Here is a 24,040-nt window from a genome sequence, read left to right as displayed (position 1 = left end):
ATTTCAGTGCCAAGAACACGTTAGGGCTGGGTGATATGGACCAAAAGTCATATATCGATATTTTCTAGCCAAATGGCGATACTCGATATATATCGATATTTTTTCTGTGACATAATTGGGCATTATAGCATTATAAAGCATTATAGCATAGCATCTCCGTTAGCTTCATTTTTTTTCTGAGGCAAACCCTTAAAAAAACAGTCAGTTTTAATACAGGCCTCGTGCCAAATGTCACACAGGTACATTTATTAACAGAGGTCTGCACAATATCAAAATGTATAAAACAAATGAAATAAAAATAAACTGCCCTGCATATATAGAATAAAAATGCTTCTTGAATAAAATAAAACAAATATCCCTTTCCTGCATAACAATTAAAATACCCTGTGTAAAATACAATGTAGACAGTAACAGGCAGACTTTTCCACTGAGGTTGACTGTTGTGCAAATAAGAAAACATTAAGAAAATATATCGATATATATTAAAATCTCGATATATCGCCCAGCCCTAGAAGCCCAGCCCGTTAAACGATATATTCAACTGGATCTAAACATGCAGATGTTTCGGCGACGTTCAGCTGAAAGGCCCGGAAGCCAAAGCTTAATTTGATTGACGTACGAAGGCTGTGTTCCCATCAGTCTCAGTTCTTTGTACTCCTGCTGCTCCGATCTCCTGCATTTGTGACAGCAGTGTTGTGGTAGGGTCTTGTATGGCTGCCAGTAGGAAAGGCCAACGGGTGTTTATTGATGATGTGACTGCTGACGGATGTAGCAGGATGAATCCCGATGTGTACACAGCTCTGCTCTCCTCATATTCAGTCAAATGTTAGAAAACTGATAAGACGGCTGCAGTGAAGGTCTGGTAAATCATCTCCAGACTGAAAATGCTTTATATTCATGTATTAAATATTGTCAATGTCAATTTGTTCTAATACATTTAAGCCCCTGAAAATGTTGGTACTTTGTTTAAAATGTCTGTAATTCCTGTATATTAAACCTTAGTGAAACCTCTGAAATTAAAGCTGACTTTAATAACATCTTGGATGTTTAAATTCAAATTCTGAGACCCTGCGTTCTCATATGAGGACATTACATTTCTGCTGTTCTGCGCCATGATACTTAATTTGTACGAACATTGACCCATTGTCCTCATTCGGGACCCCCGCCTGCACCATCTAGTGGTCTCATAATGAAATTACACTAATTTGGGAAAAAACAAGATGGCTGGGATCTCAATGAAAGTCTTCTATGGCAGCTCCCGACAGAAATATGGACCTGGTAAAAATCCTAACCTAATTTTATGATTGAAACTAGTATATTTATGCACAATAACGTCTGCAGCTTCACATGGCATGCTTTTTTTGATATATTTGAGTAATATTAGCAAGCTACAACGTCTGTAAACATGAAGTACTCGTTTGAGGACATCAGGTCTATCTTCACTGCAAACATGTAAATTCTTTCCAAGAACATTTGTCTTTATTTCTTGCCCAAATGTCCAATATCTAGTCAAAATAAGTCTCATTACACTTAAAATACTTGTTTTTAGATTTCCATTTGTTTAAAGCACATTTTCACTAGAAATAAGTAGAATAATCTGCCAGTGGAGCAAGTTTTTATTTCCTTGTAATAGGAAAGAAAACAATTGAAAATGATATATACATATAAATTATATAGATATATAACCTAATACCCATGTTTTTACTCCGTAGCACTTTATTTCATTCAAAATGCTGAGTATATTGCAAATAAAATGTATCATATTTTTTATCATTAGAACCTGACCAGGATGTGCAAGGATGCAGGGCAGGACCAAGAAAGGGAAATAGAGAGAAAATAAACCCATTGTCCTCATGTGAGGCCATTGGATTTGACATAGTTCAACAGCACATAGAAAGCAAAAATTTAATTTCAACAAAAATTAGGTCCTACTGATCCCAAATAGTAAGGAGACATAAAAAATGCACATCAAACAAAAGCCTGGGTCTCAGGAGGATAGTGGTGGTGTATGGAGGCAAAATTATGAAAACGTTCTGTTGTGGTCCAAATACTTTTAAACCTGACTGTCAGCAAAAGGCATGTAGCTCGCCAGCCAGGGAGTCCTTAGAAAGAGGAGATGTGCCATTAGAGAGAGTGAGACAGGAACCAAAATTGTTTTCCACATTTACTAAATGAAAACTCATCTTGCTCCTCTGGGAAATGAGGCCTTCCCTCACATGGGCCAATTGAACACGAAGGCTTTAATTCAAGCTGCTATCAAGCTGTTGAATCTCTGCCCACATAAATCCTCCCGTTATCCGCCATCTTCTGACCCTCCTCTGTCTGTGTGTCTGCTCCGTTTTTGTCTTCAATCTCTCTTCAGAGATCCTCTGCCTCTTCTCGCTGTGTTCTCCCTCTCGTTTCCTTGCTCTCACTTCTCAGTTTCAGCATCAGATTCCCCTTCCTTTTCTATCCGCACAGCAACTTCCTTGGGTCAGCTGGCAAATAAAAAATCTTAGTAATGGCAAAGTGATTGGAAAACAACTGCTCTCTTGGGAACCAGGCTGACGTAAGGCCTGCAATAAGAAAATTAATCTGGATGACTTGACTGGCTGCTCTTTCTGCCCGTGTGTGCTACATGTTTAGTGATGATTCAGTATCCAACAGCAACAGAGTTTGAGGGCTAGATCTCATGTGGCTTCATAAAAAATAAAACAAAGTGTTCTTATGACTTGGGTTATTTTTAAGCTTCATTTTTAAAAGTAGGTGTTGAGATCCGAAATTTCAAGAGGTTTAAACATCTGCACCCCGGAGACTCCAAAAATACATGGATTATATTCAGCAAAGTTTCTGTCTGATTTTTATTTTTTTATCCTGTAACATAGTCCCTGCCAGTATGTTTTTTCCTTTTTTTCTTCTTTTTTTTCCTATTTTTCTTCTTTTTTTCCTTTTTTTCTTCCTTTTTTTCTTCCTTTTTAATCTCGACATTTCGACTTTTTTGTCGACATTTCGACTTTTTTGTCAACATTTCGACTTATTTCTCGACATTTTGACTATTTTCTCAAGATTGTACTTCAACATTAATCTCCACATTTCGACTTTTTTCTCGAAATTTTGACTTTTTCTCGACATTTCGACTTTTTTCTCGACACTTCGACTTTTTTTCTCAACATTTCAAATTTTTTCTCGAAATTTTGACTTTTTTCTCGACATTTCGACTTTTTTCTCAACATTTCGACTTTTTTCTCAACATTTTGACTATTTTCTCAAGATTGTACTTCAACATTAATCTCCACATTTCGACTTTTTTCTCGAAATTTTGACTTTTTCTCGACATTTCGACTTTTTTCTCGACATTTCGCCTTTCGCCATTTGTCTTCATTCTAAGGCTTATACAAGACTTTTGATTTTTTGCGGCTCCAGACATGGCGAGTAGAAGCGCGGAGAGTAGGTACTAGTGGAAAAGGGCCAATATATAGAATATATAGAAATATATATATATATATATATATATATATATAGCCATTAGAATCTTCTGGATGTTTATTTACAGCTTGCAGGAGTAACAGAGAGCATGTGAGATTGATTGGAAAACAGTTTGAGCTGAACTCAGCTATATCTGCCTCAAAATGTATCTCTAAAGCCTTTGCACGGCAGGCAAATCCCCCAATCATGATTAAAAACTAAAATATATACAGTATGTCTATAACGTGGTAAACCCCCATCCCAAAGTTTAGTACGAGGTAAAAGAAAGAGACCTTTTGTTTTTGAGGGTAAAGTGAGAGCCTCATACCACATTTATGTCTGCAGTGTATTTAACTTTACTTCAACTTCGCCTATCAGGTATCGCTCGCACAGAGAAAGACAAAGGAACGCTGTACCAGCTAACGTTCAGAGGGGATGCAAGCAATGAATTCAAGCGGCTTGTGCTCTTCCGGCCCTTCGGACCCCTGATGAAGGTGAAGCACGAGAGGGTGGACACGGCCAACGTCCCCATCAACATCGTCGTCCCGCTGTCTGGACGCACGGACAAGTTCAAGCAGTTCATGCACAACTTCAGGTGAATTCACTTTTCTACACTTCTGTGTTCATTTATGTTGGAAATATTCCAGAGACGGAGATGGAGTAAATTATTCATGCCGTCCTTTTTACTTCACGTTACTCCATCAAGGAAAAGTACGACGGAGTATTAGGGCCAAACTAAGACAAAGAAAATTGGAAATTACGAGAATAAAGTCATATAATAATATGAGAATAAAGTCGTAAAATTACGAGAATAAAGTCATAATATTACGAGAATAAAGTCGTAATAGAATAAAGTTGTAATATTACGAGAATAAAGTCGTAACATTACGAGAATAAAGTCGTAACATTACGAGAATAAAGTCGTAATTTATGAGAATAAAGTCGTAACATTACGAGAATAAAGTTGTAACGTTACAAGAATAAAGTCGTAACATTACGAGAATAAAGTCGTAACATTACGAGAATAAAGTCGTAATTTATGAGAATAAAGTCGTAACATTACGAGAATAAAGTTGTAACGTTACGAGAATAAAGTCGTAACGTTACGAGAATAGGGTCGCAATATTATGAGAATAAAGTCGTAATATTATGAGAATAAAGTCGTAATATTACGAGAATAAAGTCGTAACATTACGAGAATAAAGTCGTAATTTATGAGAATAAAGTCGTAATATTATGAGAATAAAGTCGTAATTTATGAGAATAAAGTCGTAATATTACGAGAATAAAGTCGTAATTTATGAGAACTCTAACAGGAAGAGCATTGTCTCCCTGTGTTAAAATATTATATAATATTGAGCACATTGAGCATTGAGCAAGTTATATTTATATATTTGTAATATATTTAATATTACGACTTTATTCTCGTAATATTACAACTTTATTTTCATAATATAACGACTTTATTCTCATAATATTACAACTTTATTTTCATAATATTACGACTTTATTCTCGCTACATTATGACTTTATTCTCGTAATTTTACGACTTTATTCTCATATTATTATGACTTTATTTTCGTAATTTAAATTTTTTTTCTTAGTTTGGCCCTAATACTCCGTCGTAGAAAAGTGATACTAAGTGTCATTAAAAAGTTTCACATTTTAAGTGGAGGTCAGGCACCCAAGGCTTGAGGTAGATGAGAGTTTTTTTTTTAATTACAACTAGAAGGGTTCTTTCCCTGTTTTAAACACTGTACTCTATATGTGATTTTAATGATTCATTTATTCACACAGTCTGGTGTTAACTTATACCTATCACATACCAAGGTCAGTGTGGTCAGTTACCTCGGCTTACGATCTTCATTCATTCGTGAATGCGGTTTTCAAGGTGAAAAGTTTGTATCTGGGAACTCGTTTGCCCACAAGACATAAAGGAAATGTGAATAATTGGTTCCAGCTTTGACAAAAGTACCAATTCTTTGCTATGCAAGCAATGGTTTGTAAAAGATATATACCAAAAAGTTACAAAATAATTAAGAATAGAATATGATTGTGAAGGTAAAAAAAAATCCAGTTTAGCTCGTTGGTGGATCCTCTTGGCTTGCACGATGAGGAGGAGGGTTACTGTCACACATTACACACTCACAATCACTGGCAAGGTCTTAAAGCACAAAGAGATTACACAAAAGCACAAGAAAGCACAGACAACGACTGCGACATATCCCCACGCTAGTGTTATCTGGTTCGTACCAAGTGCATAACTGAGCAAGTAAGTGGGCGGGAGCAGTGGTTAGTAACCGAGATCATTTGCATGCAGAGGGGCTCGTAAGTGCAGGTCCCACTGTACGCTAATCCGTCTAAATGTGTAGCTCTTGGCTTGCACTCACTTGACATGCAAGCTCATGGCACAAACGTCAAAATCTGAGTCATTGCAGCCCTGCAAAGTCTAGAAAACTGACGAGATAGCCTCCACCAAACCCAGCCAGGGTTATGGTCGTTCTTGCTCGCTGTATTCCTCTCAGAAATGTCATCAGGTGTGTCCATCCATGAGGACAAGGCAGTCTCAGTCCAGACTAGGGCTGGGCGATATGGACCAAAAGTCATATCTCGATATTTTCTAGCTAAATGGCGATACTCGATATATATAGATATTTTTTCTGTGCCATAATTGGGGTTTCCCCCCAAAACATTATAGCATAGCATCTCTGTTAGCTTCATTTCTTTCTGAGGCAAACCCTTAAAAAAACAGTCTTGTTTTAATACAAAGCCTCGTGCCAAATGTCACACAGGTTCCTTTATTAACAGAGGTCTGCACAATATCAAAATGTATAAAACAAATGAAATAAAAATAAACTGCCTGCATATATAGAATAAAAGTGCTTGTTGAATAAAATAAAACAAATATCCCTTTCCTGCATAACAATTCAATTAAAATACACTGTGCAATTAATACAATGCAGACAGTAACAAGCAGACTTTTCCACTGAGGTTGACAGTTGTGCAAATAACAAAACATTTGTGCAAATCTCAAATAAAACATTCAAGTCAATTTGTCACAAAATAAGCTATATCAAAATCATTAAAAAAAAAAAAATTAAAAATGTATTTATTTATTTATTTTTTTTAAATCGATATAAACGATATTGTCTCGTACCATATTGCGTTTGAAAATATATCGATACATATTAAAATCTCGATATATCGCCCAGCCCTAGTCCAGACTCTTCATTTGTGGTTCCATGAGCTACCTAACGCCTTTAGTGCAAGGGCGTCCCACCACTTTGAAGAATCTTTTGAAGACTCAAAAGAACAAACCTTCTCTTAACAATTCACACACCGGAACATGTACTTACTTTCCACTTCTGTACCTGTTTCACTTGTGCTATCACTTAAAGATAATTAAACACAGTTAACATTTACTCTGTATAAGGATTTCTTACTGCCCTGAAGCTTAAATGTTGTTTCTCACATAGATTCAGATCTTTACTGGGACGAGCTATCAAAACCCATTAAAAACAGCTAAATATACTTGTTTCAGCTCTGCAGCCGTCACCTTCAGTGGAAGAATTATCCCTCTTAATGTCGGTGATTTGTTTTGCTTCTTCACTGTGCTTTTTTACATTGTAAATCCAGCTTAGTTGAAGTAATGTAACCCATGAAAATTACCCCCCCCCCCCCCCCCCAGGCAGATCTGCAGTAGCTGATATACAGCAGCACAATAAGCACACTTACTTAAAAGACTTGGCAGGTCGCTGAGCAAACGGTCTCCCCCTCTCGATATTAACGGTGTGACCAGAGAAGCTGCGCCAGTCACTTTACATATGAACATGGAGGATGGGTTTGAAAATAGCAGCATATTTGATGCTATAATGTTCAGAATAAACTGCAAACCTCTTACTGTAGATCGCTAGAGCAGAAATATTCAACTCTCTGATCCAAGAAACAAAGAATTGCACCAAGTCTATAATGTCAGTCAAAATTTCATTATTCATGAAGAAATGGAGAAAATTCTGACAAATGTTTGCGTATCTGCAACATGTGCGAGATATATTTGACACGACTCCATGAAAGTACTCATCGTTCTCTCCTTTACTTGCATATGCCCTTTGTGCTGTGACATCAAATGAAATCCTAAGTGCAATTGCATAAAACAGAAAAAGGAAAGATTTTAGACTTGTAAAGCAAGTCATTGAAGTGTTCCAGTCCTACGAGAATTAAACCAACAAGCCCTCCTTTCGATCTTCTCTGCTCCGTTTACGTGATGCTTTCATCCTTAATATCCCATCCCTCGTGTGTGCTTGTGTACGTGCAGGGAAGTGTGCGTGCGTCAGGACGGCCGGGTGCATCTGACTGTGGTGTATTTTGGGAAGGAGCAGATGAGCGAAGTCCGCAGCACTCTGGAGAACACGTCCAGGTGGGTTTGAACAGCAGCCAAGACCATCCACTTGAATTAGACAAATGTAGAATATCAGATGTAATATTAAAAAAAAATAAAGCAAAATGACACACTATCTTACGACGGAGTATTAGGGCCAAACTAAGACAAAAGAAAATTGGAAATTACGGGAATAAAGTCATAATATAATGAGAATAAAGTCGTAAAATTACAAGAATAAAGTCATAATGGTGCGAGAATAAAGTCGTAATAGAATAAAGTCGTAATATTATGAGAATAAAGTCGTAACATTATGAGAATAAAGTCGTAACATTACAAGAATAAAGTAATATTACAAGAATAAAGTGGTAATTTATGAGAATAAAGTGTTAATTTATGAGAATAAAGTCGTAATATTACGAGAATAAAGTGTTAATTTATGAGAACTCTAACAGGAAGAGCATCTTCTCCCTGTGTTAAAATGAGGAATATTGAGCATCTTGTGAAGTTATATTTATATATTTATAATATATTTAATATTACGACTTTATTCTCAAAATATTACGACTTTATTCTCGTAATATTACGACTTTATTCTCGTAATATTACGACTTTATTCTCACAACATTATGACTTTATTCTGGTAATTTTACGACTTTATTCTCATATTATTATGACTTTATTTTCGTAATTTCCATTTTTTTTTGTCTTAGTTTGGCCCTGATACTCCGTCGTACTATCTAGCAGGAAGAGATGCTGTAAAAGTATTTTTGCTTTCTCCTCATATGCATCAAAAGCATCTCCTCTTCTCATTATGTGTAGTGCCTCTCTTCTTCATGACACACAAATGCACAACACACACACACGCACCTTCCTGGCTCGGCATCCTGCCACAGCCAGTCATCTGTCGGATAAATAATGGAGCAGTGCGCCACCCGTGCTGTGGAGCTGTGGAGCTGAAGAGCCATCTCCGATAAAATGCAAAAAGGCCTGTGATCACCCCTGACTCTGCTCTGCCTTTTCACGTGGACGCTGACAACTGCATCACCTCCGGAGTTGATAGCCGTTGGTTGACCGGGAGTCAGGTCCAATGTGAATTGAGGCGCAGATTCCCTAAGGGGTTGCTATGGTGATGTTTGTCGATTTCCCAGCCTTGAAGGTTTGTGTGTGGCCTTGAATCAGCGAGACTATCACCAGTATCACATGATGTCTCTGTTTTTTCTCCTGGAGTTGTGAAAACGGGAAACAACACAAGAATAAACAAAAGTGCTATTAAGAGTTAAGAGATTTTCATTTTGAGTGATTCATAAAGCCTGTGGGAGAGGATTTGAAGGGAAGAGAATGGTGTCTATTAAGTATACTGTCCAGAACAATGGGAGCTTTGAACTCTTTCAGTCTTTAGTATTCTCCTCAAGTTTTACCGATGCTTTCATTGGTTTTATATCATCATCTCTGGATTTGAGTCGTTGCCTGTACTCAACTTACACTTGTTTTCTTTTATCAGCCTTCAGGCTGTGGGCTGAATGGGAATCATCAGTGCACGATAACTAGCAGATATACACACATACAGTTTTCTCACAGATAATCCCAAACTGGCTGCCGGTGGTTGTTGCACGAACATGTGCTCATGCTGTAGGATATTTTAAAAACAAAGCAGCACTAATTACTAGATGGAATAATAAACAATTAATCCATTGTCCGTTTTCTGACATGAATGTAAATTCTGTTTTCAATGATGAATAATGCTTCATTATCTTGTGCTTTTCAGACACATAAACAATCTTGGTAATATCCAGTTATATTAGCACACTATGGCTGCGTCCCAATACTCCCCCTCGCCCTCGTTTTCTTCACTAACCCTAACTTTTGCGCGTTCCCGTGAAGGTAGTGGTGTCCCAATTCCTCTTTTCACCTAGGGGGAGGGGGCATAACGAGGGCTAGGGGCTGAGAATAGCCCCTTCAAATCGAGGGTTTGCAGATGCTCACTTGGCGAGCGAGGGGGTATGAAAATTTCCCAGAATGCTTTTCGTCGTCATTTGCGGACTGAATCAAAAAAAAAAACATGGCGGACATTTCTTATTTTTTTGGGAATAAAATCAATATTTTGAGTTAGTTTCTGCATAAAAATGCATTTTGATTACATTTCTCGGCGCAAACCAATATTTTACTTTCATAATATTCACTCAGTGAATGTACATAATCCCTTTTTTGTCCGTTGTTCGCTAAGATCGCGCCGGAATATGGTTACGTAACCTACGTAAGCGACGCCGTAGGTTACGTAAACTACGCCATAGGCTGCGTCTATTTAACGCGGACCTAAACTCCAGAGCCGGCAGACAGAAATCTCTAAATTTCGGAGCAAATTTCTTAACAGGCGTAGCTACAACTGTTAGATTTCATCTATTAAACCAACGTCTTCCTAAATGATTTATTTCAGCCAGCGTAATTCTCAACAGAGCTGCGTCCCGGGAGAGAGTTTCTCTCCCGGGGCGACGCAGCAGCCTGAGCCGGCGGACACGTCTGTTCTCGGGCTGTGAGCTGAGCCTGCTCCCCGGGGGCGGCGGCTCTTCTCATCTACGAAAACATCGGGTCAAATTTCTTAACAGGCGTTATTTGGATAAACTGAGCCCAGGTTGCGGATCTTAAGGTTACCTTTATGCCTGAAAAAATATTAAAACTTAATAAAGTGCCATATTAACAGCGCTACAGCTGAAATTAAAACAGCTTTTGGCTCTCAGCTTCCTGATCAGGGTAGGGATGGAAACAAGGGGGAGTAGGAGAATTGGGACAGGCACCTGGGCCAAGTGCCCTTGATCTCAAGTGCCCTAAAATCTCCCCCTTCTTTTTTAGGGCTTAGGGAAGAAAAGAAGTGCGAGTGGAGAAAAGTAGGGGGAGTATTGAGATTGGGCCTATAAATACACTGCAAAAAAACACGTTGAAGAAAGTAAAAAATCTGTGTTTCACAAAAGATAGAAAAGACTATTTTGGACTGGTTTTGCTGGTTTTAAGAATTCTAGTCAAAAAAAATGTTCTGTTCCCCTTTGGCAAAGATCTTTTGCTTTAAATAAAATGAGGCTTATTTCTAGAGGGGCTGTTTTTACAGTGTATTGCTAACAGATATTCTTTTGTTTGCTATTAAATATGTGACATTAGATAAATGCAAGTTATTTGAGCTGCTTCTATTTTCATGTCACACCAAGACAGACTAAGCTTCTTGGGAAAAACATGTTGACATGAACTCATCTTAATTCATAAACATGTCCATTTTGTCACAGAAATGTCGGCATCATTAGTGGCTCACATTAGTCATGTCCTGCACAGCCTTCCAGCGAATTCAATTCACCTCAACTAACTGGGTTAGTTTGTGACTCCTTACAATGACCTCAAGCTATTAGGGTTTTTTTTAGTTTTCCAAAATCACATTACAGTCAGACTGTTTTCCTTTTGAGCAGGGAGCATGACTGCAGGCAGAGCAGTGTCCTTACTCACACATTCTTTCCAGAAGCATCATGTAAATATAAGCAACCACTACAAAGCCGCTTGTAATTAACGTTGAGCCTTTAATTAGCTCTAAATTATCCTGAATCGCCATCTCAAGGGCGTTAGAGGGTTTTGCAGTTATTAATGAACATTTATATATTTTAAATCCAGAACAGTTTCTGAAACATATACACACCTCCAGAATAATTAGTCAGCACAAGTTGGTTAAAGTAAAGGAGGGAAAACATTAACAAGGGAGGGGGGCACACTTTCAAGGATGGAAGAAGCCTATCAACAAGGAAACTGGAGAACGATAACATGGCCAAAGGGTGAGATCACGCTGACACTCCTTCAGCCTCGATGTTTCTGTTTGAATTCTCGTTTAGCAACTTGACTTTCATAAATTGAAGCATTTCAGTCAGTTCTGTGAACAGTCTGTGACAGTGGGAACTTTGAGGAAGAAGAAGAGACTCAGCAAGGATTATAAGATGATGAAGTGACATCCAAGTTATGTGTTTTGAGTCTGTATCAGAGGTGTCAAAAGTATTCACATTCATTACTCAGGTAGAAGATACTAGAGTTTAAAAATACTCCTGTAGAAGTTGAAGTATCAACTCGAGTTTTTTACTCAAGTAAAAGTATAAAAGTACTGGTATAAAACTACTTAAAGTATAAAAGTAAAAGTAATGTAAGGGGGAAAAAAGCCATTAAGGACAAAAACCATTGAAAATGAATGCAACTTAGTATAATGCAAATAAATTAAAGAACCATATATGTGTACTATTGAGCATTAACATGTGTTTCAGAGAGCAGGAGATATGATGACTAGTTGCCTATAAGTATTGTAATGGTGCAAAAAGTCAAACTTCAGAGGCATGTTATCATTTATCCTAACCTTTATTGGAATGTACATCCAAGTTTAGTTGCAGGAATCTGAGGGAACGGATGTAAGAACAAAACTGGACAAGAAAATCTGAAACAACCACAACCAAATTCACTCTATCCGGATGGAGAAATTTGACTGGATAGTTTTTTTTTAAAGGCTGAAATGAAATAGAGTAACAAGGCTGTTTTTAAAATGTAAGGAGTAAAAAGTACAGATAATTGCGTGAAAATGTAAGGAGTAAAAGTAAAAAGTCGTCTGAAAAATAATTACTCCAGTGAAGTATAGATAACCAAAATTTCTACTTAAGTAAGGTAACAAAGTATTTGTACTTCGTTACTTGACACCTCTGGTCTGTATTGAGATCTGAAGAGAGCATCTGCCTTTGCAGATCTTATGCAAACCATTTATGTGTGTTTTTTTTATTTAGTGCTTCTGTTCCACTCCGCCTCCCAAACTTGTGCAATATCAGTAATCTGTTGACCTTTTTAGCCTGAAGGTTCAAGCAGGGAGTGATCACCACTAATGTGCATTTTGTTTGTAATAAATTTGTCTTACCGCTCGTAAAACGTTAGGCACTTGCAATATTACCTGTGGTCAACTAAGCTAATTAGCACAAAAGGCTCATGAGAATGTTTTTAAATCAATAAAAATTATTACTAAGATTAATACCAAGAGGGGGAGGGGGAAAGCTCTTAAAGTGAGTAAGTCTCTGCAGAATCATATTTTAACAGGAACTGAAGTTTATATTTTAAGAGATTAATACAAGAAAAAATAAGGTTTTTGGTCTATTGCTAATTCTCACATATTTTAATCCAGTTTACCTATTTAAACTGCACAAAGAGTTTTTAGACATGTTTAATTACATTTACCATTATTATGCTGTTTTGATCCCTAATCATATTGATCAAGCACCACAGTAGAGTTGTTTCACTTTAATTGCAGCCTCAAAAAATGAATCACGCAGCCTAAATCTTGAGCAGCCTGTTTGTCATCCCCCTAATGCTGTTCTGCGCTCACTCTGAGTTATTGGTTACCTTCCTAAACCAATCAGGCATGTTACTAACAGTCACCCGCCACGGGGATGGAGGAAGAGATGCATGGCTTTGATTGATCTGTGCTTGGGGCTTGCAAGACCAATCTGCAGATGCAATCCATGCTTGCATAAGCAGAAAGTTGTTTGGAGAGGAACAAAAAAAGTCCCTGGAAGCTAAGAGTATGTCTGTCTAGGGCTGGGCGATATATCGAGATTTTAATATATATCGATATATTTTCAAACGCGATATGGTACGAGACAATATCGTTTATATCAATTATTAATTTTTTTTTTTTTATGATTTTGATATAGCCTATTTTGTGACAAATTGACTTGAATGTTTTATTTGAGATTTGCACATATATTGTGTTAACTTAACTGTCAACCTCAGTGGAAAAGTCTGCCTGTTACTGTCTACATTGTATTAATTGCACAGTGTATTTTAATTTAATTGTTATGCAGGAAAGGGATATTTATTTTATTTTATTCAAGAAGCATTTTTATTCTATATATTCAGGCAGTTTATTTTTATTTCATTTGTTTTATACATTTTGATATTGTGCAGACCTCTGTTAATAAAGGAACCTGTGTGACATTTGGCACGAGGCTTTGTATTAAAACTGACTGTTTTATAAATAAAAAGTAAAAATAAATAAAAAGGGTTTGCCTCAGAAAAAAATGAAGCTAACAGAGATGCTATGCTATAATGCTTTGGGGGAAACCCCAATTATGGCACAGAAAAAATATCGATATATATCGAGTATCGCCATTCAGCTAGAAAATATCGACATATGACTTTTGGTCCATATCGCCCAGCCCTATGTCTGTCCTTTCAAAACTTGTATGCATTGCTTATTTAATCATGCACCTCTTCAAATTACAGCTAAACATCCTAAAAACTAGGTATGTGCCAGTTAAAGGAGCTTGAGGCCGGATTGTGGCAAGATTTATGAAAAAAATCCGTATACATTTTAAGTTTTCTAGTAATAATGTCAGATGAAGCGTTCCAAACCCAAAAGAATGTTTCCTCTAGTGTATCTCTCCTTTGCCTTGAACAGGCTGTGTGCTGCAAAATGTGCTGCAATTCGGTCCCGAATTTCCCGCGCTGGGCTGCGGATGTGACGTCAAATGACGCTGCATGCGCGTTCTCCCCGTTCTCCCGTGCCGGCTTCACTGTTGGCTGCAGTACCCCCAACGGCCGTCGTGGTGAAGGGTGGCGCTAGAGAGTCTCATTTCTTAAAAGGAGCCTCAAGCTCCTTTAAAAGACAACTTTTAATCTTTAAAAATCAGGAAAAGCATGACATTTTGTCTTTGGAGACCTGTCTTGGGTCAGGTTTGGGAGCTGTGGCTGGTTATCCACTCTCGAACTGAAGTGGTAGTCCATAAACCCCCATTAGGGTCATGAAGGGTTCGGTCTCTGGGGACCCTTAATGTCCGTACAAAATCAGGCAATTCATCCCATCTGACATCAGCATTTAGAAAGCAATGCTGTGTCACGGTTTAAAAATAGCCGTAAGTATAGAATCTTGAATGCAGCAGCGAGATTTGGAGCAGCATGTTTGCATCGAGTCTTCCCCTCCCTGTCCTGACTGAGCAGAACCAACAGGATCAGACCTACTGCGGAGACACAACAGGACAGCGTTTCACAGGCTTCTCGCTCTGACACAGTAACAACAATTTGAGCCGCTCCGAGGTACAATCCATCACGCCTACTGTAGACAAATTGCCTATTTTAGGCCATAAAAAGGGAGCTGATGTCTCTTGGCAGGAAGGAGGGAAAACTAGAACAGGATGTAAAGCAAATTTGGAAATAAAGGATTTTGCACATTTAAATTGACTATCTGACTGTAACGGTAGGAGACATGCGTGACTTCTGAAGAAATGATTTGAATGCAAACAAGCAGAGACATATATACCCAGGAGGACTCTCCGTGCACAGATTACATTCCCTTCATCGCTATAACTGATTTCCCAACGCGCATTAACTATTTCTAACCCTAAAAGCAACACTTCGTGTGTGAGCACTTCAACTTGGTTCCCATGGTGACAGATGTTAGCCATTGTTACGGTCAGTACTCGAGTTGTTAAAATAAAATCAGGGGGGATGGTGGATTTTATCATATGGGTACAGATAATTTGTGCTGATTACAAATAATATAATATATTACAAATAATAGCAGTGACCAAAACACCTGCAGAAATACTGCAGGAATGACATAGCAGCAGTTAAATGCAGCCTTCTGTAAGCTTTAAATATCCACTGGGCTTACATCAAATACATCAAAACACAACAATAAAAAACAGTTTTCTGAACTTATCAATATGACTCTGTCCTTCACAGGATAAGTAAAATGGATCACTGCAAAAACCCAAAATCTTAACAAGAATATTTGTCTTATTTCTAGTTAAAATGTCTCATTTTAGTAAAAAAAATCTCATTACACTTAAAACAAGACTCGTCACTGGAAAAAACAACAATTTTCACCTGTTTCAAGTAGATTTTCACTTGAAATAAGTAGAAAAATCTGCCAGTGGAACAAGATTTTTTTGCTTGTAATAAGAAGATAAATCTTGTCCCACTGGCAGATTTTCCTACTTATTTCAAGTGAAAATTTACCTGAAACAGGTGAAAATTGTCACATTTTTCTGGTGTTATTTTTCTGGTGATGACTCTAAATGTTGAAATAGCAGTAAAAACACATTAATTGATGAAATGACATAAGGGATGGAAAGGGGGGATGAAGGTTTTACAGGGGGGATGATTTTTACCGTTTTTATTGCCATCCCCCCTCAACTCCAGTACTGGTTACGGTGATTGAAACCAGGGATGCTGTGACGAGGACGTTCAGCCTCCTTTACGTGGGGTACCCAGTCGCCCTGTCGAGCTAACCACCCCAAGTATAATGGAAACCAGAAAACAGAAGGTGTACACAGTGTTTCTGCCTCAACAAAACTCTCTAAAATCTCAATTGAAGCATTGTGGAGTAATTTAGCTTATATTTAACTTAACGGTTTCCAGCTTTCTGTTCATCTCTGACAAATGAGCCTCATGCTCCATTAAAGTGGAGACTGAATCGTCAATGTAGCTGTTGTGGCTTTAAAGTTCTGTGAGACAAACAGAGCCATTGTTCTGTCTTTGCCATCTGTGGACAGTTTAATGTCAGTGCTCGAGTCTTCTGGGACTCTCGTAGGCACCGAAACAGGCCGACTCTGTTTGGAGTCATGAACTGTAGACATGCACGGACTCTGACATATCAGTTTATTATCACTGACAGCGTTTAAGCAGATATGGACAGGTTTTTATGTTGTTTTTATTGGTAAATGGCATCAAGTTTATACTTGTTTGGGATTTAGAGCTGCTGAGGATCAAAACGTTGCATTATGGGAGATGACAAAAGGGATGTTCGCACACTTGAAGTAATATTCTGGTTTTAAAGGTGCTATTAAACCACAGAACATAGTAAAGATGTGGCGTTGAAGAGGACGTGATTCAACCTGCCCGAGACAAGACGTCCTATGTAAACGTGCTGGTTTCCTTCAACAAAGCCGTGCGTGCCAGCCCCTGCCTACCTGCACTCTGTTTGCTTATTTACATGTGTTCTGTTACGCCGAATCACACGAACAGGCAGGAAGTTTCATCCTGTTTGTTCTGCAGCAAACTTAGGCATGCGAGCCATGTTTTCCCCTCAGTACCCGACTGAGGTCATTGTGCTCGTAAGCTCGTATGTGTCTGTGTAGACGCAAGCGTGGGTAAAGAGGATTAGTCACTAACAGTGTGAAATTTTATGGGTTAATGAAAAAGTCACAGCTGTGTACGTCTGAAACCAGCTGTTTCTCTTTACTGGTGCCACAGCCTTGAGAAGCCGGCGACACAGGAAGCTTTGTTTTCCAGACTTTTTCATTTGTGGTTCCTCTTCAATTTGGACAATAATCAGAGTTAGAGCAGGAGTTTTATACAAATGTTAATGTTTTGGTGACAATTCACACAGTCTTTATGTTGCAATCATTAAAAATACCAAAGACATAAAAAGCAGAAAACAGGAGATTTAAGATAATAAAGTACTTTATGCTAAATTTTGGTGCAAGACTTTGTAAAAGTACATTCTGGGTTTACATTAGATCAGTGTCTCCCAACCCGGGGTCCGGGCCCCCCCTGGGGGGGGCGCCAGAGATTTCTGGGGGGGCGCGAAACTTTGTCTGCTTTGAGGATATGCAGTTTTACAAATTATATTTGCGCATGTTAAATAAATAAAAAATCATAATAACACAACTAATGGAATACAGTAATCCAAATCTGTATAACCCCATATATTTTGGTCATTTTAAAATACTAAGTTATTTAGCAGGATAAAAACTTAAAAACGTATTATATAATTATTCAACATTTAATCATACTACTACTCCGACAGGTTGTTAAAGGAAAAATGTTACAAATGTGCGTTCTCATATTGAGAGACATTTTTCAGAAATATTTTTATGTCCTTGCAATTATTTTTTGTGCAGATTTTAAACATTGGTGACACAAAATTAAAGGAGCTTGAGGCCGGATTGTGGCAAGATTTATGAAAAAAATCTGTATACATTTTAAGTTTTCCAGTAATAATGTCAGATGAAGCGTTCCAAACCTAAAAGAATGATTCCTCTAGTGTATCTCTCCATTGCCTTAAACAGGCTGTGTGCTGCAAAATGTGCTGCAATTCGGTCCCGATTTTCCCGCGCTGGGCTGCGGATGTGACGTCACATGACGCTGCATGCACGTTCTCCCCGTTCTCCCGTGCCGGCTTCACTGTTGGCTGCAGTACCCCCAACGGCCGTCGTGGTGAAGGGTGGCGCTAGAGAGTCTCATTTCTTAAAAGGAGCCTCAAGCTCCTTTAAGTGAAAAAAAACAAAGTCATATGTATAAAAGATAAGATAAGATAATCTTTTATTTCTCCCTCAATGGGGAAACTCACATGTAAGCAGCAGTAACTTAACACACACATGCAGGGAAGGGGGTAAAAAAGTAAAAAAAAATATATATATAATTAACGGACAGTATATACATTGCGATGGAAATAAAAGTAGTGCGAAAGAAAAAAAAAGCAGGTAGAATGTGTGTGAGGTAGACAGACTGATATTGTATACAGGATAAACCAAAGAGAAATGTATCAAAAAAAACATAATTAATGTTAATTTTTTTCAATTAAAGGTTTGTAACGAATCACTTTACTCTTTTGGGGGGGGGGGGGGGGGGGGGGGGGCGCGCTGGTTTTAGACACAAGTAGGGGGGGCTCCAAGGAAAAAAGGTTGGGAACCGCTGCATTAGATCATAATTTGCTGGTGCACATAAATGAGTGTTGTTCCAATTCTGATATGAGCCTCCAAAATAACTATCCGTGTAGCTTCACCATTATGTTGGTGGTATGGTGTTATTTAACACTGGAATGATCATTATGCAAGACTGTGGTTTGCAACCTCATCAAGCACTTCAGGATTCATCAGACTAAAGAAAGATGAAACGAAGCCAGAATGATGCAGCAATAAAAAAAAAAGTGTTGTCCTGGACATCCAGACTTTACTAATCGTTTAAATCGTTGTCATTTTGCCACTTGGTCAAACATTTGGAGCCGTGGCATAGTCGAATCAAGGCCTGCCGTTCCAGAGAAGGGAGCTGCGTGCTGGCCTGCAGCCCCTTCAAATTGCACAGAACAAAGCAGCTAGGATTGCTTTAAATTGTTCACTGCATGCAAATATCTTAAAAATGCATCAGCATTTATCATGGCTGTTGGTTGTAGACAGATTAAAATTAAGTCTCCTTACTTTCATGAGGAATTTAATTAATAGTAAAAAACCACAATATTTCGCAGATCAGATAGTGTTCACTAGAAACGTCAATAAATATCCAACCAGACAATCATGTTATGATCATTTACTGGCACCTAAGCCAAGAACAAACTTTTTAAAACACACTTACAGAGCTATCACAGGATGGAAAACATTACCTAATAACATCAAAAATATTACATCAAAATACAGTTTTAAAAAGGTAGCAAAAGACTTTTTACGTACAATTGAATGAATAACAAATATATCACATGCTATAATTTATTACAGGAATTGATTCGTTGGTTATACTTCGTGGTATTGGAATGACTGTATGATTCCTTTTTTTTGTACCACTAATGTATTTTAGACAGAAAGTTTGCTGTTAGTGTATATTATGACTCGGTGTTACGGTGATCCGTAACAGCGATAAATGTGTGTATGTATGGACCAAGGGTCGGCAACCCGCGGCTCTAGAGCCGCATGCGGCTCTTTAGCGCCGCCCTAGTGGCTCCCTGGAGATTTTTCAAAAATGTTTCACCTTTTTTTTTTTCTTCTTTTTTTCTTCTCTTTTTCTCTTTTCCTTTTTTTCTCTTTTTTTCCTTTTTTCTCTTTTTTTTCTTTTCCTTTTTTTCTTTTTCTTTTTTTCTTTTTTATCTTCTTTTTCCTTTTTTCTTCTTTTTTTCCTTTTTTTCTCTTTTTTTCTTCCTTTTTCCTTTCCCTTTTAATCTTACATTTCAACTTTTTTCTCAACATTTCAACTTTTTTCTCAACATTTCGACTTTTTTCTCAAGAAGGTACTTCAATATGAATCTTGACATTTCGACTTTTTCTCAAAATTTTGACTTTTTTCTCGAAGTGCATAATGAAAAAAAAATCTTCCCCCAGTCATAACTAGTATAGAAATATGCAGCATGTGTTGCCTTCATTCTAAGGCTTATACAAGACTTTTCATTTTTTGCGGCTCCAGACACATTTGTTTTTTGTGTTTTTGGTCCAATATGGCTCTTTCAACATTTTGGGTTGCTGACCCCTGGTATGGACTATGTTCTTTTAAAATTGCATTGGGGACCCCAGGAAGAATAGCTGATGTTGTGACATCAGCTAATGGGGATCCTATAAATAAATAAACAAATAAACAAATATAAATAAAATTGAATTGAATTGAATTGAGAAGTCTAAATGATACCGTGGCAATAATTATCTGACAGTTAATCAAGGATATTAGAAAATATAATCAGTAAAAAATAAAAAAAGGACCAGTACTGGGTCAGTACTGAATACCCATACTCAAAACCTACGCATCAAAACGGGTATTTAAAAGGATAAAACAGTGTTGGGACTTTTCTAATATGAATACAGTCACATTCAAAGAATAACTACAAAGTTCAGTGAAGGAAATGAAAGTGTCTTAAAGGCAATACATAGAGTAAATGCAAGAGTGATGTACACAGCTCATTAAAGTTTGAAACAGTCTTTTCTCAAGGCTGAGAAAATCTCCTCAAAATCCCACATGAGTCTTGCTTCAACAGTTTTGTATTCTCTCCTAGTTCAACCAAGAAGGGTTGTGTATTACATAAGATGCATTTCATACACCTCTAATCCCTTTCATGGTTTCTGTGTACCTTAAGGGAGCTGAATTTTAAGAACTACACCTTGCTGCAGATAGATGAGGAGTTTTCTCGAGGACGGGGTCTGGACGTCGGGGCCCGGGCTTGGAAGGGAGGCAACGTGCTGCTTTTTTTCTGCGACGTTGACATCTACTTCACGGCCGACTTCCTGAACACCTGCCGACTCAACACACAGGCTGGTGAGACGCTGCACAGACACCATTACACCCCCCTTCAACCTAGTGCTTTACTGCCAAGATGTGTGGGATGGATTCATAGCTGAACCTTAGGCCACGTTTACACATAGCCGAGTATTTACAAAAACGGATATTTCCCCCTCTACGTTTTGAAAAATATCCTCGTTTACACGAACCCGGATAAATACGCTGTTAAGGTGCTATGAGCATCCAAACCTGCAGGGGGCAGTGTAACGAGAAGCGTAAAGTCATGCTAGCCAATCGGAATCCTGGAAAAAAACCTCAACAAATGACACGTGTGAAGCCTGAATAATATGGTTCCGCGTTAAATCGACGGCGTAGCCTACGTACGGTGGGCGTCGCCGCGTACACTACGCCGTAGGCTCTGCGTTGGTGTAACGCGGAACCATAAATCAGCCTGGACTGCCAAGTTACTTCCAAGACGGAACGAGAGTCTTTCGTTTGGAGTGACAGAGAAGTGGAGTTACTTTTAGGTGTGACTTTAGAATATAAAACAGGTAAAATACAAGAAAATATTGACGGTGGCTAGGGCTGGGCGATCTTGGACAAAAATAAAATCCAGATTTTTTTTCTCTGAAAACACGATTTTCGATTTTGATTTCGATTTTTTTGGTAAAACTACAAAATACAATGGAATAAATTGTTTCAAATATTTGATCTTTATTTTTAAAGAAAAATAGCAAACAAATTCCCCTATTGGGAATGAAGTGCAATTGAAAGATACTGTAAATCCTCCTTGAGTTTAGTAAAGTGACAACATTTACAATTTTCTTGACCAAACAAAGATGACTAGACGAGCTCCGTCTGTAATGCAAAGCTGCAAAAAATGAAAATCGATTGTGATTAATAAATCCGATTTAGATTTAAAATCGATTAATCGCACAGCCCTAACGGTGGCCAAACAAATTGTAAACACAGGTCGCACAAATGATGCTGGTGACGTTTCTGTTGCATAATGTGACGTTCTGAAGCCCAAATCTCCGTTTTCCTCCGTTTAGACGCAAACGTGAAAACAGAGTTTTCGAAAATCTCCACTTTGGCCGGAGTTTTCAGAAATTATCGTTTTTGGTGACTTTGAGCTTCGTTTTCGTGTAAACGAACGGCCAAAACGCATGAAAACGCCACAGTTTTTGCTCCGTGTAAACGGGGCCTTAGTTTAAAGGTAGGGTAAGCAGAAATCTTGTTGTCACTACGAGAACACTGTTGAAAATAAATAAATAAAAAAATGTCTTCATACATAACTGTCTACAGCCTGCCCCCCAAAACCAAAACAAACACATGACAGACATGAAGTGGAGTGTGTGTGTCTCTGTGTTTTGTGGTGCTTTGTTTCAAATATCAACAGAATCAGGCCTCAGCCCGAAATTGCTTACCATGCCTTTAATCACATCAACTAGTCAGAATCTGTTACTAGTGTTGTTTCTGTCAGCCTGTTTCAGTTTTCAGTTTTAGTCTAGTCTTTGGGTCAAGCTATCATTTTAGTTTTTATTGAGTTTCAGTCGACTAAAAGTCTGAGCATTTAAGTCTTATTTTAGTCAGAATTGTCCAGGACCATTTTAGTCTAGTTTTAGTCAAAGATTGTATTTAGCCAAACCCATACAATTCAAACAAGGTTATCTTATTATTAGATTATTGTTACCTTATAGACTCAAGAATACATTCATTCCAGATACAGAAGACTCTAATTTGAGTTTACAACATATTTATTTTACCGCGTTTCTCCCCATCTTTTTCTTTTTTGAAGACACATTCGGTTTTCTTTTCTATGTCTGTCTATGTAGGAAAGTGTATACAAAGATATAAGGACTAAACTGGTTTAAAGACTAAACCAATGGAAACAACTTTAAAAAATATATGTTAAGGATCTTTGTTATAACATTTTGTCTCGTCTTGTTTTGTTCAACAAAAATGAAGACACATTTTAGCAGTTTTTTTTTGTAATCTACATTTTAGTCTCGTTTTTATCCGTCTACGATATTGCATTATATATTATCGTTATCATCACATAACCAGCATTTTCGTTGCGTCTCGTTTTCCTGTTACAGATATCTTGAATGCTGACTGACATAGCTCTTTATTTTTAAGATTTCCTTTGATGTGCTAAATAAAAGATAACCTTCAGTGAAATGGGGGAGTTTTTCCTTCCCACACTCACTTGGTGCTTGCTTAGGACGGGGGTTGTATCGAAGAAAAGTTTTGTTGCAATTAGTTGGTTTCCTTAACTAGGCAATGATTATTGTTTTATTTTTATTGGCTTTGTATTGTTTTTGGCTCATTTGGAATGAGTTGAACTGTATTCTTTCTTGAAATGCCTTTCCATGACAATTGTTGTGATTTGGCACCTATAAATAAACCTCAATTGAAATTAAAACTACATTCAAGAGAATAATTAATTTACTGGTTATAATTCAAATGCAGATTTCTGGACTTTACCATTTTCCTTATCTGGTATTCAGACATTTTATCTTTTCTGGATGACGTCGTCTTTCTGGAGCCACATGCTTGAATGGTTTGAGCCCTAAGGTGATGCAGCTAATGCCCCTTTCCCATTATACATATATATATATATATATATATGTATGTATGTATGTATGTATGTATGTATGTATGTATGTATGTATGTATGTATGTATGTATGTATGTATGTATGTATGTATGTATGTATGTATGTATGTATGTATGTATGTATGTATGTATGTATGTATGTATGTATGTATGTATGTATGTATGTATGTATGTATGTACGACCAAACATCAAAACACATTGTGTATCAGTGAAGGGAGTTAATCTGTGGAACAACTGCAAAGATGAAATGAAATCATGCAAATCACTAAGTAAGTTTAAACAAATCTTTAAAATCAATACTCTTTATGGATACAAAACGGAAATGGACACATGAACTGACAGCCAGTGACCAAAGTGCCTTGCTCAGCTGAGCCACTTTTTCTTTTCTTTTATGCTTTTCTTTTAGAAGTTCTGTGAAATTAAGAAATTGTAAAAACAGAACATTAGAAAGGGGCAGGACTAGAAAAATCTTTTGAAACTTCATCCTACACCCTTTCAAACAGGAAATATTTATCTACATATAGATTTATCTCTTTAATTTGCTTTGTTTTGCTTATGTTTTTTTTTGTTTTTTTTTTTCTCGGTATATACATTTTATGTATTCTGATTATTTTTTTGTTTTT

The 24,040-nt window shown here is 37.5% G+C and overlaps 1 protein-coding gene across 1 annotated transcript in view; it reads left to right on the top strand.

Annotated features, from left to right (window-relative positions):
• The window catches only part of csgalnact1a (chondroitin sulfate N-acetylgalactosaminyltransferase 1a), a 62,502-nt gene that overhangs the window by 27,854 nt on the left and 10,608 nt on the right, over positions 1-24,040 (top strand). The window contains exons 3-5 of the mRNA XM_061733675.1: positions 3,823-4,039; positions 7,760-7,861; positions 20,655-20,833. Of these exons, the coding sequence (XP_061589659.1) occupies positions 3,823-4,039; positions 7,760-7,861; positions 20,655-20,833 (498 nt within the window). The remainder of the gene's footprint in view (positions 1-3,822; positions 4,040-7,759; positions 7,862-20,654; positions 20,834-24,040) is intronic.

This window comes from Cololabis saira, chromosome 11 (assembly GCF_033807715.1).
Source record: "Cololabis saira isolate AMF1-May2022 chromosome 11, fColSai1.1, whole genome shotgun sequence".
Taxonomy (NCBI): Eukaryota; Metazoa; Chordata; class Actinopteri; order Beloniformes; family Belonidae; genus Cololabis; species Cololabis saira.
The sequence above is the reverse complement of the archived record's forward strand: the minus strand, read 5'-3'. Positions and strand labels throughout refer to the sequence as shown.